Source organism: Humulus lupulus, chromosome 1 (genome assembly GCF_963169125.1).
Source record: "Humulus lupulus chromosome 1, drHumLupu1.1, whole genome shotgun sequence".
Lineage (NCBI taxonomy): Eukaryota > Viridiplantae > Streptophyta > Magnoliopsida > Rosales > Cannabaceae > Humulus > Humulus lupulus.
The window spans coordinates 76,411,834-76,430,006 of record NC_084793.1 but is presented as its reverse complement, the minus strand read 5'-3'; the positions used below and the strand labels follow the sequence as shown (position 1 = coordinate 76,430,006).

Here is an 18,173-nt window from a genome sequence, read left to right as displayed (position 1 = left end):
AAAAAATATACTTTATACTTAAAGTGCAGTAAAAAAAAATATTAATTCAGTATTTAAGTGGCCCTTGACTGTCATAAAACAATGTCGCCTGGTTTGACAAGAGATCTAAGACGTCCATTGTCGCGACTGAAAGTTTCTGCACAGAATTAAGGGTTCAGATGTATTGTGAAAAGTAAGTCGTGACTCGTGAAGGCGGATGATGATACATGTTTTCGTTACACATCCAGTAGACTGTTCGGATAGGATCCTCAACCGTGGCACTCTCTCTCTCTCTCTCTCTCCATGGGTGTGGCTGTTCTGGCCCTGAACCAGCAATTGCTTTGCGTCACAAACTTTAAATCAAGGATAAAACCATGGCTTCCCGGCACAAAATCCACCCTTACCCATCCAAAACTCATAAACAGGAAAACCCATTTTTCGTTTATCTCTTCTTCTTCTTCTTCTTCTTCACAGTCACCTGAAGCCAATACAGACACTGCCGAGTCTTGTGTCAACTTGGGTCTCCAGCTATTCTCCAGAGGACGGGTATTATTTTCAATTTGTCTCTTGGTTTCTTACTTTGTAATGCCATTTGTTTAATATTGTATTGTTGACCTTCAATTGTTGAGTTCTGATGCCATAACTGCAGAAGTTTGAGGCTTTGTAAGCTCTCTTGAAAGTTCTTTGTTCAGTTTCTTAGATTGTGCATTATTCAATATTCATCTGGATTGGTTACATAGACCAAGTCTAGTTTATAGTGTCGTTTTTAGATAATGTTGTTATGCTTTCTTGCTCGTTTAACAAGGCAGCTGCAACATCAAAGTAAGTTCAAGAACCCAGAACTTAGCACACTCAATGAGCAATTAAGAAACATTTAAAAATAAATAATAATAATAATAATAAGGAAGAAGAAGAAGAACACTCGGCTTTTACGTGGTTCGGATCCCATTGATTGATCTTACATCCACGGAATTTGTTGCCTGCAATTCACTATGAAAACAACTTGCACACTTGAATTAAAGATGTGATTCTATGCTCTCTAGTTACAACTTTCTGAAACAAAAGCACTCTTGCTCACATGACAAGAACTCTCAAACCTCTCAGCCCAAATCCCTTGATATAACCAATTCACTTTGTCTTTTTTTTCTCTCTCACTTTACATTGTAAGACAACTATTTATGTACAAGTAAGTGATAACTGGTTTTAGGGTTAATGATCATACCAGACAAGCTAACTCTCTGCTAGTTGTTAAAACTGAAAGTCAGAGCAAAGCGGAGTATGTTAACTCTAATTTAAGGACCAATTATCTTGAATTAGATTTAATATGCAATATAGTGACAAGAGTTATAATAAAATGCTGAATGTTTGTATAAAAGTTGGGTTTAAACCATATACGATCAGGTACTAGTTTCTTGTGAAAGTCTTTGCAGTGTATATTTATTTTCTTTATATGTTTATTTTCTTATCTTTAGTAATTATCTTCTTCTTCCAGAACGCAAGGTTGCTAGGTAAAATTATAGAAATTTGATGTCTTGTCTTTGTCAATGGACTTTCAGGTTAAAGATGCCTTGGTCCAATTTGAAACAGCACTTGATTTAGATCCCAATCCAATGGAGGCTCAAGCTGCACTGTATAACAAAGCATGCTGTCATGCATACAGGTATCAATCTCATTAAATTTTTATAGTGTTTCTCTTTTGAAAGAATTCTTAGCTAAGTTGATGAGTACATATTTGTTTTTCCTTTTTTTCAACTTTTGAGGTAGAGGGGAAGGAAAGAAAGCTGCTGAATGTCTTCGTACTGCATTGAGAGAATATAACCTCAAATTTGGCACTATTTTGAATGATCCTGACTTGGCCTCCTTTAGGGCTCTGCCTGACTTCAAGGAATTGCAGGAAGAGGTATGTTGCTAAACTTTGTCTGTTCAATGTTTTTTGTTATAAATCTTTGAGAAATGCTAAGGATGATTGTCTAGTGTACTTGTCTTTATGGTCAAAAATTTATGTCGGTGGATTTGTTTTGAACTTACAACTGATTGAACCAAATTGGTTTGGTGCTAAGTGATAACTTCATAAGTTTTGCAAGATTTCTTCCATTCTATGCATTATACGTACAAAGATATTTCATGTATTACAGGCTAGATTGGGTGGGGAAGATGTAGGCTATGGTTTTCGAAGAGATCTTAAACTCATCAGTGAAGTTCAAGCTCCATTTCGTGGAGTTAGGAGATTCTTTTCCGTGGCATTTACAGCAGCTGCAGGAATTTCACTGTTTCTCACTATACCTAGGCTATTCCTTGCAATTAAAGGTGGTGATGATGCTCCTGATCTCAGGGAAACTGTTGGAAATGCTGCCATCAACATTGGAGGTAAGTATCAAGCATTAATACTTTGATGCCAAAAAATCTTATAATCACGATGCCTACAAGTATCTGATGAATTTTCATTTGTACTAAGAATAATGCAGTGTTTTTTAATACAACTTTGAAGTGCTTCTTAACATGACCAAGCTTTTGAATCAGCAATCTCCAGGTATTATTGCTTTTGTGGCATTATTTATTTGGGACAACAAGAAAGAGGAAGAACAACTTGCCCAAATATCCCGAAATGAAACTCTATCAAGATTGCCACTGCGCCTTTCCACTAATCGGATTGTTGAACTCGTCCAGCTGCGGGACACTGTTAGGCCTGTTAGTATCAAAATTGAATTCTTGTTTACTATTCACATCCATGTGTACAATTTTCTTATGTTAAAACTCAATCAAGCTTGGATTTAGGTTATTTTAGCAGGGAAAAAGGAGACTGTTTCTGTAGCAATGCAGCAGGCAGACAGGTTTCGGACTGAACTCCTTAGACGTGGTGTTCTTATAGTTCCAGTCATATGGGGTGAAAGTAGGGAGCCACAACTAGAGAAGAAAGGCTTTGGTGCACATCAAAAGGCAGCAGCAGCCTCTCTTCCCTCTGTTGGGGTAAGATGTGATGTGAAGGCTACCTATTAATGTACAAAAAAATTCTTAAAGCCTGTAGGTTTTATTCCCAACTGACACTTTCTCGTTTAGGCAGATTTTGAGAAACGTGCTCAGTCTATCACTGCAAAGTCAAAGCTGAAAGCTGAAATTCGATTCAAGGCTGAGACTGTATCACCAGCTGAATGGGAAAGGTCAATTGATACTCTATATTCCCTCTTTACACTTGCTTCATAACTAAATATACATATTGTTTTTTTTCCACTACCTATTAACAGCATTCTTCTTAATCTTGTTGTTTAGGTGGATAAAGGATCAGCAGAAATCTGAAGGAGTAACTCCTGGTGAGGATGTCTACATTATATTGCGGCTAGATGGCCGGGTACGAAGATCAGGGAAAGTAAGTCCAAATAATCTAACACACCTTCTTACTCATTTATAAAATTGATGTTGCTAAACTCTCTCCAGATCTGATGTAGAACATAGAAGACCACCTCTAGAGGGTTATGATATAGCAGTCTAAAGGATGAGTTATAGGAAGAACAAGACATTAACAATCCAATTTGAGTCGAATTTTAAAGTTAGAAAGTTTACATTCCGAACAGCTTTCTATGTTCTAACAATGGATTAATTTTTTTTAAATCTTAGTTGTTTAAGGTTTGAGGTTCAAGTTCTCCTGGACACCTACATAGAATTGATAAAGTTCCATACTCCAATATTATTGAGTTAAACGGGAGCCCCAGAAGACCTAGTTTCAATTTGGGTAGTTTGGATGACTTTTTGGTTTTAAAAAAATTGGGAATATATTATTATCCTATTAAATAAAGTGAATTTTCTCAGTAACAAAAAAAAATGGTAAAATATTATCAGTAATGAAATTCCTCTCTTGTTAACAGGGAATACCAGACTGGCAACAAATTGTACAGGAGCTGCCACCAATGGAAGCATTCCTAAGCAAGCTCGAAAAATAAAATCTCCATATGTGTCTATCATTGTATAGTAACTTTGGCCATGCCAATTTTCAATTTTGATGTGGAAGAAACTAATATAGATTACAAGTGAAATATTTTTGGGCCAACTCCTTGTTTCATTATGGGATCTTTGTTTTTTGAAACCTATTTTATTTTGCTTTAGCAGACAAGAAAAGGGCGTCACTCTCTGATATCAGTGACAGTGCATCTTTTGGGACCTTCATTGAATGATTTTTATCTTTAGTATTTACTATCACCATAATGTCCCCAACCGTTACGCAGTTCTCTTAAATTCCTCCATTTGGGTTATCTAGATAATAACGCTGTCTTGAGAAATTAAACCATTTTTCTTATTTTCATCACAAAATATTTAAAAAAAAAAAAAAAGCAAGCCCAGCTTATTTATCATAATAAACAATTTGTTATTTGTTTCTTCTAGTTCTTGGTCCTCTAAAATGGGTCCAGGCTACTAGATAGATATCTTGGGATGGGAGTTTATATATATAATAAACTCACTCCTCCATTCAAAACCATCCCAATTTCCAATTAACTAGATGGATAAAAAAAAGCAAGTTTTTCCATTGGATTCTTTTATGGTAGAGTATAAATTAAACTTCAAAAAACCGCATATTTTAGTAATGAGTTAATTATTGTTGAAACAGTAGAAGTGACTTATAGTTGTTGAAGTACATCCTGAATTTTTTATTTTTTATATAAAAAAATCAAAATAAAATCAATTCTCATGTGTCCTATATAATTAGATAACAGACTTGAAGAAAATATATGTTTTATTGATTAAGGTGTAGCCAGTAGCCGGCTCGATTTAAAGATCCCATAAAAACGACACTTTCTCAGCACTACTATTACTAATGATCAGTTATCCAAATCAAAGCTCATTCTTCTTTTTCCTTTTCTTTTCATTCTTCTCTTCTGGCTTTTGGTAGTGGCTTATTTCACTGTCTCGGTAGGTTTTGAAGAGGTCACACAATGTTCTAGCTTTTTTTTTTTCTTTGGTACAATTGGGAGGTGTTTGAATTGGAGAAAGAGTCGTCAAACTTATAATCACACTCATTAGAAAAATGAGCATCCATTTTATTAAACTAATCTACCCATTTTATTATCTTCTAGGTTAGGTTTCTTTCTATAAACACATATAATTAACTATGGTTAGTGATGATAATAAAAATAATATCGAATGTTTAAAATATAAAAAAAAATCTCACATCAGGATTAAGACTGTTAAGCAGTCGAGGTTGTTGGGTAGATGGTGGAAACAGTAGTAATCTATGTTCACACATGTTGCTAATATAGTTGGACAATACCCCAACTTTATTAATATAAAATATATATAAAAATTGTTTTGTTTAAGTGTGGTTACATCACTATCAAAGATGAGAAAGAGCAAAAGGAAAGCACGACACTTGATGATCTACCGCCGTATCAAGACTTTTGGCCAATCTAGCTACCTAAACTCGTACAAATTTTATCCCATTTTTAGAATCTAGTCGATAATAACATTACACCATCTGAAGTTGAATGTTTGTGTCAAAAAAAAAAAACATTACGCCGTCTGAGTTTTCCTCCAACAATTTTCCATAAAAGTTCCTTAGGATCCCACCATCACTAAACAAAACATAGTAAATGCATACAAATATACAGTAGTTGGGTTGATATATACATATATAGTAATATACAGACACTGGTTCAATACATAATTTCAAAAATACCAAGTCTTGAAAATGTCGTAAAGATCCTCTCGAAGCGTACTTGGTCATTGGTCAAGGGTTAACCTGCCCAAAATAAAAATAGAAAAGGCAAGAGTTTTAAATGGGTGCATAAATTATTAATTAGTGACTCAAGTCAAAGTGGGGTGGTTTCGTAAATATGTACAAAAGTAGTGTTGTTTTCTAGAAACTCAACTACTTCGAAACAGATCGCCAACTCTCTCATTTGTCCCAACTATATGTAGTCACCACTAGTCAGCCATATATGTAATGTAACCAAAGAAGAAGAAGAAAGCACGAGACAAACAAAATGAAAGGTTGTTCCTCCACTATTCGCAGGGTGGTGTTTTGCTTAGTCATAGTAGCAGTGGCCATGTCCTTCTCGGGGGTGGAAGGGGGTGGCATGGAACACCGGCTGAGCTGGGTGCGCAGTAGTGGTGGGAGGTGCGAGGGATCCATAGCAGAGTGCATGGCGGAGAACGAATACGACATGGACTCGGAGAGCTATCGTCGTATATTGGCGACCTCAGACTACATAAGCTATGGTGCACTGCAGCGGAACACCGTGCCTTGCTCTCGTAGAGGTGCCTCCTACTATAACTGTCAGCAAGGCGCTGAGGCTAACCCCTACACCCGTGACTGTTCTTCCATCACTCGTTGCCGAAGTTAAGACTCTACTGCTTGCTTTTTCATCATCATTTCTTTCTAAATTATATTGCCTCTCTCTCTGGTTCTTCATGTTTTCTTTCTCTGATTTGTAATATAGAATTGCTAAAAGCTTTGCAATAATAAAATGTCATTTAGTATAAATTTTTAATCCTAAATAAGTGCATGTACTTTTTATTAGAAATATTAATAAATAATTTTTACTCTGTAATGTTATCCTAAAATGTTACATGTTATAATTAGCTCCAACTTTTTTATTTTTTCTGATTGTATTTAATACATACTATATTTTCAACAAATCATAAGAATTATCATCTATACATTCATATTTCGTGGAGAACGATCCTAACTTTGATTCTTGTGTTTAGCTTCTGGAATGCTATGTTCTCTTCTGGGCAGGTCATATTAGAATATAGAATTTAAGAATTCTTTACTTTAGATAGATAAAATATCGAATCTATCTTATATACAGGGAACGCAACGCAGGGAAAATAAATACTATTTTTAATTTAATAAAATAGGCCATTAATAATTTCATAAATTAATAGCTCTTTCAAAGAAACTGCTTTTCTTTTTCATATACCACTCTTTTTATTAGGCGACGCAAGACTTTCTTCATTGGCTGAAACTCACAACAATCATTTATTTGTTTAGGACTTTAAATGTAAAATTTTGAATGAACCAGTTAAATTGAACAAAATGCTGACACCAAAACAAGTAATAGGAACGACAGATTCTCAAACAATTCTAGAGATCTAGACACAAATTCAAAAAAATATGGATTTAATTGGGGCCACTAGCATAGAATATGTTAAGTGACAACAAATCATTTGATTCCGATGTTCGTGATCATAGTTTGAAGTAACACTTACTCAATACATATGGTAATTCAGTGACCTAAAATGAAAATAAAAATCAGCTGCAGCATAACAAAAGCACCTATACCCTCACATGAATGACTATTCATTCCTCAGCCACAATGGTACACAGAGAAAGCTCGCATGCAATTGAGAACTTGAGCTTTGATTAAATCTACGCAGAACCTTCTTCTGGTTTCATACCATCAGCATTTGGCTTGGATGAGACCACAGGAGAGGGAGAGCCCTCCATGCCCATCTCTGTTTTTAGGTCATTGATGCTCTGCTCCAAATCATTTATTCGGCTCCCCATATCATCAAGTGCATCACAGGTTAAGGAAAATGAAACTTCCAGATTTTAAATCAGTTTCAGTGCTAACAGGAAACTAAAAGGTTGCAAAATAAGCACAATAACTACAAAGCATACCGCATTTTCAGATGCATTTGAAACAATCATCAAAATCCTCCCAAGCGAAATCAGGAACAGACACAAGATTGGTATTGTTATATTAAGTTTCCTGCTTTGTTGTAATTCAAAGATATCAAGACTAGACCATAGAAATTGACTTGTTATAGTTCACCATACCCTTTGACCACTTTCTAGTTTCTATGATAATTAAAAATAAAGTGTAGGCCTGTTGAGTGTTGACAGAAAAAAACAGAAAATCTTGAGTAGACATTCTCCACTAGAGGTAACATATAAGGAATCTATAAGTTTCGAAACACAGCATGGAAAATGATTGGGAAGTTGGCTTTTTGTTTTGGTGTGGAAACAAAATAAAGACTATCATCCAAATCACAACAAAAGGATATTCTTTGTGACAATGGAGTCAGACATTGCTTGGAACCTGCATTGCTGTAAACAGAATCCTCTAATGAGTGACAACACTCACTTTAATTGCTGAACATAAACTTAGAAAATATAATTTAAACTCACCATCTGTTGAAGAAGATCTTGCACCTGCGGGAAAAAAAAATTAACAATGCAACCATGTTATGGCCGAGACTTTGACAAGAAAACCCACAGCAACAGTTATATATCAGAAATTCAGAACAAAATTATTCAATTGGTGGGTATATAAGTCAATTCTTGATATACCAATGTTGATTCAAAAGCACATTCAACAAAAACATACAATTTTATTGTTTTCTTCTCTTTTTTTCAACCCAATATTTTAATTAGAGAATTTTATCTTTGATACCATGATGAATAACTCAAATAAAACAAATGAGCAAATAAACAAACAATGATGAAAAAATTATTAGTCTGAAAAAGTGACTAAAAGATATGATAGTAAAAACCAACAAATAGATTCAAATAAGCATATATGAGAAAGAAAAAAAAATGAGATTCAAATTCTTTTGTGGCTACTAAGACCAGGTAAAAGCCTATATATGCAATTTGAAATGGTTGAACTCAAATTGGCTCCACAACACGTCTTTAACTTGAGGGGGTATGTTAGCTATAAAGCATATACCAAATCCATATGAAATACATTCCTCCAAACCCATGTGAAATACATTCATCCATGTAAGATTTTGATACAACAATCTTAAATAAGTTGTTCCAATTAAATGTCATTTTAGAATATAATTCATGTACAGACTAACCTATCGTTTGTTTTATAGAGTTCAACACACTGAAAAGTTATCTTATTGAGCTATATCACCAATTGCATATCAAGATGCTAAAAAATATCAACATCTGATTGAGTTTGGTTTGATCCATGATGAATAACTTAATCAAAACAAGTGAGTGAATAAACAAACATTGATGGAAAAGGAATTAATCTAAAAATGACTATAACATACAATGATATAAACTATCATAGAGACTAACATTTAGAAGGAAAAAAAATCTATGAAAAAGAAAATTTGAGATTCAAATAGTTTTGGTGGCTACTTATACCATGTAAAAGCCTCTGTGTAGCATTGAGAATTACATCATGTTCTTGTTCTATGGTATGTTAATTGTAGTTATTAGTTTTGGAATTAAAACTGGAATTCAGAAAGTTGAACTCCTCTGCTGCCTTTACATTGAAATACCCAGAATTCGAGAGCTGGGATTCTCTCCAATACAAGAAAGTTCTTACTACTTGCAAGACACACAATACACATATTCCTCTCCCTTTATACTAAGGCTCATCTACTCTATCATGTTCCCCCATACACGGTACCCCAATCCCCTCTAACTACCTGCTGACCTGTCATTCCTTTTGCCCTTCCTAGCGTACACATAAGTCAAGGGTGGCCTATCATTACCCCCGGCCCAAAGACGCACCTTGTCCTCAAGGTGGAAATCTGGAAATTGCTGCTGAATTGTTCCCAAATCCTCCCAAGTGGCCTCAAACTCCGGTAGATGTAGCCACTTTATCAACACTAGTGGCTGCTGAAACTGAGTTCCCGGCCGCAAATCAAGCATCGCTTCAGGTTCAAGAAGCCACTCCAGCTCTTCAGTCAAATTGGAAGGTAAAGGAATGGCTGTTTGGTGCGGACCTAAAGCCGGTCTTAGCATGGAAACATGGAAAACTGGGTGAATCTTCGCTTGAGTTGGCAGTAACAATTTATAGGCTGTCGAACCCACTCTGGCCAGTATCGGAAATGGTCCAAAAAAGATTGGTCCCAGCTTCTGATTCTTTCTTTTTGCCAAAGTCTGCTGTCTATATGGTTTAAGCTTCACATAGACGTTGTCTCCGACTTCAAATTGAACATCCCTCCTCTTTTTATCAGCTTGAAATTTCATCTTCTGTTGGGCACGCTGTAAATTCATCTTTAACAGCTCTAAAATGTCATCACGGTCCTGCAAGTTCTTCTCCACAGCGGAGACAATAGTCTGGTTGCCTTCAATCCGTATCACTGGTGGAGGGTCCCTGTGGTATAGAGCCTTAAAAGGCGTCATTCCCGCTGCTGAATGGTATGATGTATTGTACCAATACTCCGCCCAAGCCAACCATTTGACCCACTGTGATGGCCGAGAGCTCACAAAACATCTTAAGTATGTCTCCAAACATCTATTAAGTACCTCGGTTTGGCCATCCGTCTGTGGATGATAAGCTGAACTGTATTTCAGCGTTGTCCCCTGCAATTTAAAGAGCTCCTTCCAAAAAAGGCTGAGAAAGACTTTGTCCCTATCTGACAAAATTGACTTTGGAATACCATGTAATTTAACGATCTCTTTAACAAAAATGGCAGCGACTGTAGCGGTTGTGTAAGGATGCCGAAGTGGGACAAAGTGGGCATATTTAGACAAACGATCCACCACAACTAGGATAGAATCAAACCCATTAGAGTACGGTAAGCCTTCTATGAAATCCATCGAGATATCGTCCCAAACTTGGTCCGGTATTGGAAGTGGCTGTAACAATCCAGCTGGAGATTGCGCTAAATACTTGCTTTGCTGACAAGTATGACATTCAGCAACGAACTTTTGTCTATCTCGCCTCATTCCCTGCCAATAGAAATCAGCGGCTACTCGCTGAAATGTGCGGAATGCCCCCGCGTGACCCCCCATATTGCTGCAGTGATATTCTTGTAAAATGAATGGTATGAATGGTGACGAAGATGGGACAACCAGCCACCCTTTGAACTTCAAACAGCCCTTCGAATAAGAGTATCCCAGCCCCCCATTTCCTTGCTGAAGTTGCTGGATAACTTTGGAGAGGTGCGGGTCTATAGCTACATGATTTTTTAAATCTGAAATAGAAATCATATTGGGGATGGACAATGCATTGCAGTCCCCAATCTGTGGTACCCGCGAGAGAGCATCCGCTGCCTTATTTTGAAGACCCGGTCTGTATTGAACTTGAAAATCATAACCCAGCAATTTTGTAAGCCACTTTTGATGCTCCGTTGCCACCATTCGCTGCTCAAGTAAGTATCTCAAACTCCGTTGTTCCGTTCGAACAATAAACTGGCGGCCCAATAGATAAGGACGCCATTTTTGTATAGCTAAAACCATGGCCATAAGCTCTCGTTCATACACTGATTTGCAGCGAGCTCTAGGCGAGAGTGCCTTGTTGAAATAAGCCACTAGTCGTTGTTCCTGCATCAAAACCGCCCCAAGACCCGTTCCCGAAGCGTCCGTCTCCACTACAAATGGTGCTGCAAAATTTGGTAAGGCCAAAACAGGTACTGCACACATTGATTTTTTAAGTGCTAAAAATGCTTCTTGAGCTTCTTCATTCCAGCCAAACGAATCCTTCTTGAGTTGGTCCGTTAACGGTCTTGCCAAATGCCCATCGCCTCTTACAAATTTTCTATAGTATCCTGTGAGCCCCAAGAATCCTCTTAACTCCTTTAGACTTTTAGGTACTGGCCATTGCTCCATTGCTGCCAGTTTTAGTGGGTCTGCTGAAACACCCTCTGCTGAAACAATGTGACCCAAGTATTCAAGTTGTGACTGCCCAAATAAACACTTCTTTTTATTCGCGTAAAGCTGATGCTGGCTAAGGCGAGATAAAACCAAGTCCAAGTGCTGCAAATGAAGCTCCAAAGATGCGCTGTACACAAGTATATCATCAAAGAAAACTAGGACAAATTTTCTCAAAAACTCACAAAAAACATCATTCATCAAGGCTTGAAAAGTGGCTGGAGCATTGGTTAGGCCGAATGGCATAACCAAAAATTCATAGTGTCCTTCATGGGTACAGAAAGCCGTTTTCTCGACGTCTTTTGCTGCCACACGTATTTGGTGATAACCAGATTTGAGGTCCAACTTTGAAAATACCCTCGCCCCATGGAGTTCATCCAAAAGCTCATCAATGACTGGAATGGGGAATTTATCAGCCACTGTCTCGCGGTTTAAGGCTCTGTAATCTACACAAAATCTCCAACTCCCATCCTTCTTTTTCACTAATAGTACGGGGCTCGAAAAAGGGCTTGTGCTTGGCTGAACTATCCCCGCTTGTAGCATCTCAGTCAACAACTTCTCTATCTCATCTTTTTGTATCTGTGCGTATTGGTATGGTCGAACTGAAATGGGACCCGACCCCTCCCTCATGGTGATATGATGCTCGTGGGAACGGTGTGGTGGCAGCCCTTTCGGCATGTCGAAAACAGCTTCATGTTTCTGCAGCAGTTCTTGTATTTCAGCCTCATTGTCCGTCACGATACTCTCGGTATTTGCTGTAAGCGCACCACACTGAATCCAGTAACCTTGTCCTTCATGTTGAACTGAGTGAATCAAAGCCTTCAAAGAGATTTGTGACTTGCATAAACTTGGGTCCCCTTGCAATGTAACCCAAGCTCCGCCTATTTCGAATTTCATGACTATTGTGCGGCAATTCACCTGCATATTCCCCAACGTACTCAGCCATTGTATGCCCAAAATTGCATCAGCCCCGCCCGGTTCTAAAGGCAAAAAATCCGTAACCACCCTTAGTGATCCCAAGTCCAGCTCCACGTTCTTGCAAAGTCCTTCTGTTCTCACTCGGCCTCCTGTACCCAGCAATACCCCATAGGCTGTTGTCTCTGTGACTGGTAATTTAACTGCTCAAACCAGGTCCTTAGACACAAAATTGTGCATTGCTCCACTGTCGATGAGCACAGTAACTGGGTGTTCGGCTATGGAGCCCAGTATCTTCATGGTATGAGCTGAAGATATTCCCACTAATGAGTTAAGGGACAGCATCGCGAGTTGCTCCTCCTGCAGTGTTTCCTCACTCGATTCTGGGCTGGATGGTGCTGATTCTTGGCTCTCCGACCATTCAATATCATCTGCAATCAACATCACGTGCAATGATTTTTGTTCACAAACGTGCCCCCGATGGAATTTCTTATCACAGCGAAAGCAGACCCCGCGAGGTTTCTTGTCCTGATACTCTTGCTCCGTCAGCCGTCGCAGAGGTGGGGGAGTCGTCTGCGTCGTCGACGGCGGCCCTGTGTTGGCCGGCGACTGGTTCGGGGCGCTCGAGAGGAACGGCGGGGAAGATCTCGTGCTAGGCGGCTGAGATGAAAATCTGGGCAATGAGATTGGGCCTGTTTGTGCCCTAGCTGGTCCAGTTCGGTGATGGAAGCCCAACCCAGACATGAAATGGCCCTCTTCAATCCGTTGGGCTGTCTCCATTATTTGGGCTAGGCCCGAAGGCTGTAAAACGTGTAACGGGCCTCTGATCTCCTCCTTCAGTCCTTTGATGAAGCTCCCCTCTAACACATGCTCTAGTACTCCGACTACTCTGGATGCCAACACCTCCCATTGAAGCCGATATGCCCTGACCGTGGTTTCTTGTTTGACCGAAAGCAATTCCCCCGTCGATGACCCCACAGGAACTGATCGAAACCGCACCATGAGCAGATGCTTCAACAAAGCCCAAGATGTGATCTGACGCCTGGAGTTCTCCCACTGGAACCATGTTAGTGCGTCCCCGTCCAATCCAATGATAGCTGCTTCCAACATCTCCGCCTCGGTCAATCGATTCAAGAGAAAGAATCGCTCCACACGGAAAACCCAGCCGTCGGGGTTCTCACCAGCGAACAAGGGCAGCTCTATTCGTGGTGGTCTGAAATCGCGAGGCAGCTGTGAGTCGGGTGGTGCATAAGGATGCCTCGTCGAAGTCGCTGGGGGTGGGTGCATCGCCGAGGGAGTCCCCGTAGGTGGATGAGAGGAGGAGCTGTCGCCATCGACCGCTTGCTTCTGTCGATCGTCCGTCGCACTCAGACCCGCCATACTCGTTCGATGAGATGACTGTAGCAACTGAGTAATATGGGTAATTAAGTATTCCACCTTCTTCTCCAACTCTGGGATCCTTTGTGTGTCTGCACGCAATGCTTCCAGCTCCTGCGAAAAGTGTTCGATCTGTGTTCGGATCGCTGAAACTTCCTACCTCAGTTCGCGGACTGCACCTCTTCGATCTTCTCCTCCACCATTTCAATTTGAAGATTCGGTTTAGGCCCCATTATGGATCTGATGCTCTGATACCACTTGGTATGTTAATTGTAGTTATTAGTTTTGGAATTAAAACTGGAATTCAGAAAGTTGAATTCCTCTGCTGCCTTTTCATTGAAATACCCAGAATTCGAGAGATGGGATTCTCTCCAATACAAGAAAGTTCTTACTACTTGCAAGACACACACAATACACATATTCCTCTTCCTTTATACTAAGGCTCATCTACACTATCATGTTCCCCCATACACGGTACCCCAATCCCCTCTAACTACCTGCTGACCTGTCATTCCTTTTGCCCTTCCTAGCGTACACATAAGTCAAGGGTGGCCTATCATTCTACTTATATACATGTGCTGATGGCTACCTCACATAGAAGCACATAGCCACATGGAGAAAGGTATATCATATGGAGTAAGATCCTTCATATAGGTTTGATACTTCATGGAAGCACGTGGAGGAAGGTATTGCATATGGGTTTGGTACATGTTTTATGGCTAACAACGCCCTTGCAATAGGCACCAACTACAACAATGTTAATCTAATGATTATTAATTGCATAATAAGTATTGTACATTTAAAGGGCATGTGGTGATAACTTTGTATGTAATCCAAATATGACAAGAGATTAATAAGGTAAAATTTGAAGAATTCGCAATGACAGACGTTAACCAGAACTGCTCAACAACTAAGTTCCAACTTCAAAAAGAAAGAGAGTACTCACAAAAGCAGACATGTCCGCGGAACTCTCCTTTGGCTCCTCTGAGTTGTGACCGTCCTGAAAATATTAACAACCGAACCAAATCATACGAAATACTTAAGTGTATACTGTATACAACAAAACATAACCAAATCAGTGTGTGCCACTAATAAAATATACCAATTGATTGGTGGATCAATTGTATCTATACTAATTGTTGATAAAAAGATTAACCCGAGAAAGAAAAGAAACTATTAATAAATGGGTTGAATTAGGAATAGCTCTCCATCGATTCAAAAATAAATAAACATACAAATAAGGAACCAATACAATTTGTGGGAACACATTGCATGGTAGTTCGAAGAAATCCTAGCCAATTGAATTAGAAAAAAGAAGCCACATTTGGGTTTTTCAAAATTCTGAAACCCTATCTGGTTAGATGTACGAAATTGGATCTTCCATCTCAAAGAAAGAGGGAAAAATAGCCATAAATCCAGCTCAAAACAAGATGTTAAAGCATGGAAAGAGATCAATAGTAATAGGGATAGGTATAGGTATAGATACAGAGATTAAACCAACTCACCATTTCTAAAAGCTGAAAGGTATGATCTTCTACTGGTTTTCTTTTCTTCTTGTTTGGTCAGGAACGTATAGTGTGGAAAGAGAGCGCTTAACTTCAGATGCAATATTTCTTTTTCTCCAGATATGAAATTACCGATTTCTTACCCATTGAGTCTTAAATTGGTTTTATACCAACGAAATGCCTATGGCGTGGTGGTAGTATATTATCGCTGAAAGCATCAATGGACATTTTAGTCATTTTGAAAATGTCCTAAAGTTGAAAAACAATGTTCTGTATGTACAGATAAATATACTCAAACTTATTTGTAGCGCCAATATATATTCAAATTTTAAACTGTCGGACGCCCAATATCATTTTAGTCTAAAGTACCCCATTACATTTTTTTTCTTTTTGTTTAAAACAGAACAGGATTTTTTTTAAGTCATTTAGACCAAGCTTAACTAAATGCAATTTGATAAGTGATAAACGAAAATTATTATCCAAAGGAGGAGATTCAACAACAAAGATAGGTGACATCATATCTTAGGTGCCGCGCTAAAAACGTCACCATCATATTGTCATTTTTAAATGATAGGTGGCATAGAGTCACATTTTTAAATAGTGTGACATGACATCATGTAGAGTTAGGGCTAGGAATTCGTGTAAACATGTCAGATTCGCATCGATACGATTATAACACGACACGATTAAGCTAAACACAATACGAGACGATTATTAAACGTGTCAAAAATACGAACACGAACACGACATGATTATTAAACAGGTCAACACGAGGATCCTGACGAGAAGGATGTGGATCCTGAACATGAGGATCCAGAGGTGGTCCGTCTGAGATAACAGGTCCTGGATCAAGAAGCCAGGATGACTAAACAACAGGAGGCCACTCGCCAAATGCAAGAGTCTCTCCTAGCTCTTCAGGCTTTTATTGCTTCCCAAGGATTAGCAGCCAATCCTTCAACAGTTCCTCCCCTAGGAACGTTGCCCATGTCCCACCTATAAGGATTGGCGTGCCCAACAACGTTGCCCCTACTCCTCCTCTGGGACAATCCCTGCATCCCGGAGTTGGTCCATCAAATCCTGCTCAAGACAAAGGGCAAGCCAAGTGGTCGATCCCATCAAAAAAGAAAACCCTCAAAAGAGAGCTCCTCGCACTCCAAAAACCAGGGCTGACCTAGGGCAATTCCCTAGGAAAGAACGGGTGAATCCTTTCTCAGGACGGAATCATCCGAACAATCCATAGGGGAAGCGCCCGTAGGGTACAAAGCCTCGGAATGTCCCCAGACAGGACGAGCAGGGAAGGCGCTTTTATCTCAGCGCATCCATGAACAAGGACCACGGAGGGTGTAAACACAGAGATGAGCCAAAAATGATCATTTCGGGAGATGACACATACCGAGTGGACTTGCGAGACAGCCTCAATACCCGGAAGGAGCAGGCCCGAAAAGAAAAGACCCGCCCTTGAGGAGGTGACTTGAGGAATAACCTCAACGACAGGAGGAACGAAAGAGTCCCCTTAGATGATGGAATGGCCAAGCAATTCATAGAACAGCTAGCTGCTCTAAAAAAGGTCACGGACTGCTTGGTCCGGAAACAAGAAGACGGAGGTTCCGATTCTAAAGATGAGGAAAAGGATTCATGCACCAAGCACATCCTGGACATCGTGTTATCTACAAGGTTCAAGATGTTGGACATACCCGCCTATTCTAGGAACACTGACCCCAGAGATCATTTGTCCCGCTACAATCGCTTGATGACTGTAGCTCACCTCTGTGACAATGGCAAATGCTTGTGTTTCTAAATCACTTTGGTTGGACCCGCAGAAGAGTGGTGGAAAAGACTCAAGATGGGATTGATCCAGTCTTGGTCCGAATTGCAATCAGCTTTCCATAAACAATTTGTGGCCGCCATAAAGCTGGACATGGAAGTCAGTGCGCTGGCCAACATCAAACAACATCCCATGGAGACCCTTAGGGCTTACATCCAACGCTTCATGGAAGAAGCCTCAAAGACTAAGGTGGATGATGGATAGCACCTAGTAGCTTTCCAGTCCGGAATCAGAGCTGGATCCCCTCTCTGGGACAACATGCAATGCAGCAAGGCAGCCACTCTTGAAGAATTTATAACGAGGGCACAATATTTCATCTACTGGGAAGAGGCTCGAATCCAAGCCTTTAGGTGGCAGCCAGCACCCCAGTCGACAGCACAAACCTTTCCCAGATATGGAGCGCAGTATCCGGCACCTCCAACAGCGTTCGAATCCGCTGGAACTGTAATGTCCCTAATTTTCTAATTGATTAGCGTGTCAGGAGGGCAATAATTGATTTAGTTATGTCAATACATAGATTGAATGATTGTGTGATTAGAGATGCATGTGTTAGGTGAATTAAATATGCATGTGGGCCCATTTTGGTTAATAGGTGCATAATTGTAATTTTGGCTCGTTGAGGGCATAAATATGAATTATATGGATGGTGTACGTGGTACCACAAGATTGTGGTTATATATTTGCGATGTGTGATCCAAGAAAGTCCTAGGGAGCGGATTAGCAAAATAGTCACAACGGGGTCGAGTACCCATCTCAAGGGAGCCTAGGGGTATTATGGGAACAAAGTACGTATTTGGGATTATTGGGTAACGGGTAGTGATTTAACGATTATTTGGGTATGTCAGGATTATATGGGGATTTGTAGGAACACTTGAGGAATTACCGGGATGTGGCAAATGATGGGATTGCCCTTGGTGGCATTAAGGGATTAAGGGTGGACTTAAGGGTATTTTGGACATTTTGTCATTGAGGATAGACTTAAGCTAACCTATACTCTAGAAATGACCAGAAAACAGAGGAA

At 39.5% G+C, this 18,173-nt stretch overlaps 2 protein-coding genes across 3 annotated transcripts; one reads left to right on the top strand and one right to left on the bottom strand.

Moving 5' to 3' along the window:
- The first annotated feature begins 211 nt into the window (after positions 1-211).
- On the top strand, positions 212-4,021 carry LOC133794813 (protein LOW PSII ACCUMULATION 1, chloroplastic). Of its 2 annotated transcripts, XM_062232240.1 has the most exons (9): positions 212-525; positions 1,536-1,639; positions 1,744-1,879; positions 2,115-2,346; positions 2,510-2,667; positions 2,755-2,946; positions 3,037-3,137; positions 3,247-3,343; positions 3,840-4,021. In XM_062232240.1, exons 1-9 carry the CDS (start codon positions 283-285, stop codon positions 3,912-3,914), a joined length of 1,338 nt encoding a protein of 445 aa, XP_062088224.1. In that variant the 5' UTR covers positions 212-282; the 3' UTR covers positions 3,915-4,021. The 2 variants fall into 2 exon arrangements, 1 of the variants encoding a protein (XP_062088224.1); XR_009875320.1 differs by lacking the exon at positions 3,840-4,021 and having other exon boundaries at positions 3,041-3,137.
- A 3,039-nt stretch (positions 4,022-7,060) lies between these two features.
- Positions 7,061-15,541, bottom strand: LOC133794807 (heat shock factor-binding protein-like). The gene is made up of 5 exons (XM_062232226.1): positions 15,328-15,541; positions 14,769-14,822; positions 8,099-8,122; positions 7,975-8,017; positions 7,061-7,482 (listed from the first exon to the last, which is right to left on the bottom strand). The coding sequence occupies exons 1-5, from the start codon at positions 15,328-15,330 to the stop codon at positions 7,337-7,339; spliced, it is 270 nt and encodes an 89-aa protein (XP_062088210.1). The 5' UTR covers positions 15,331-15,541; the 3' UTR covers positions 7,061-7,336.
- Positions 15,542-18,173: the final 2,632 nt, after the last annotated feature.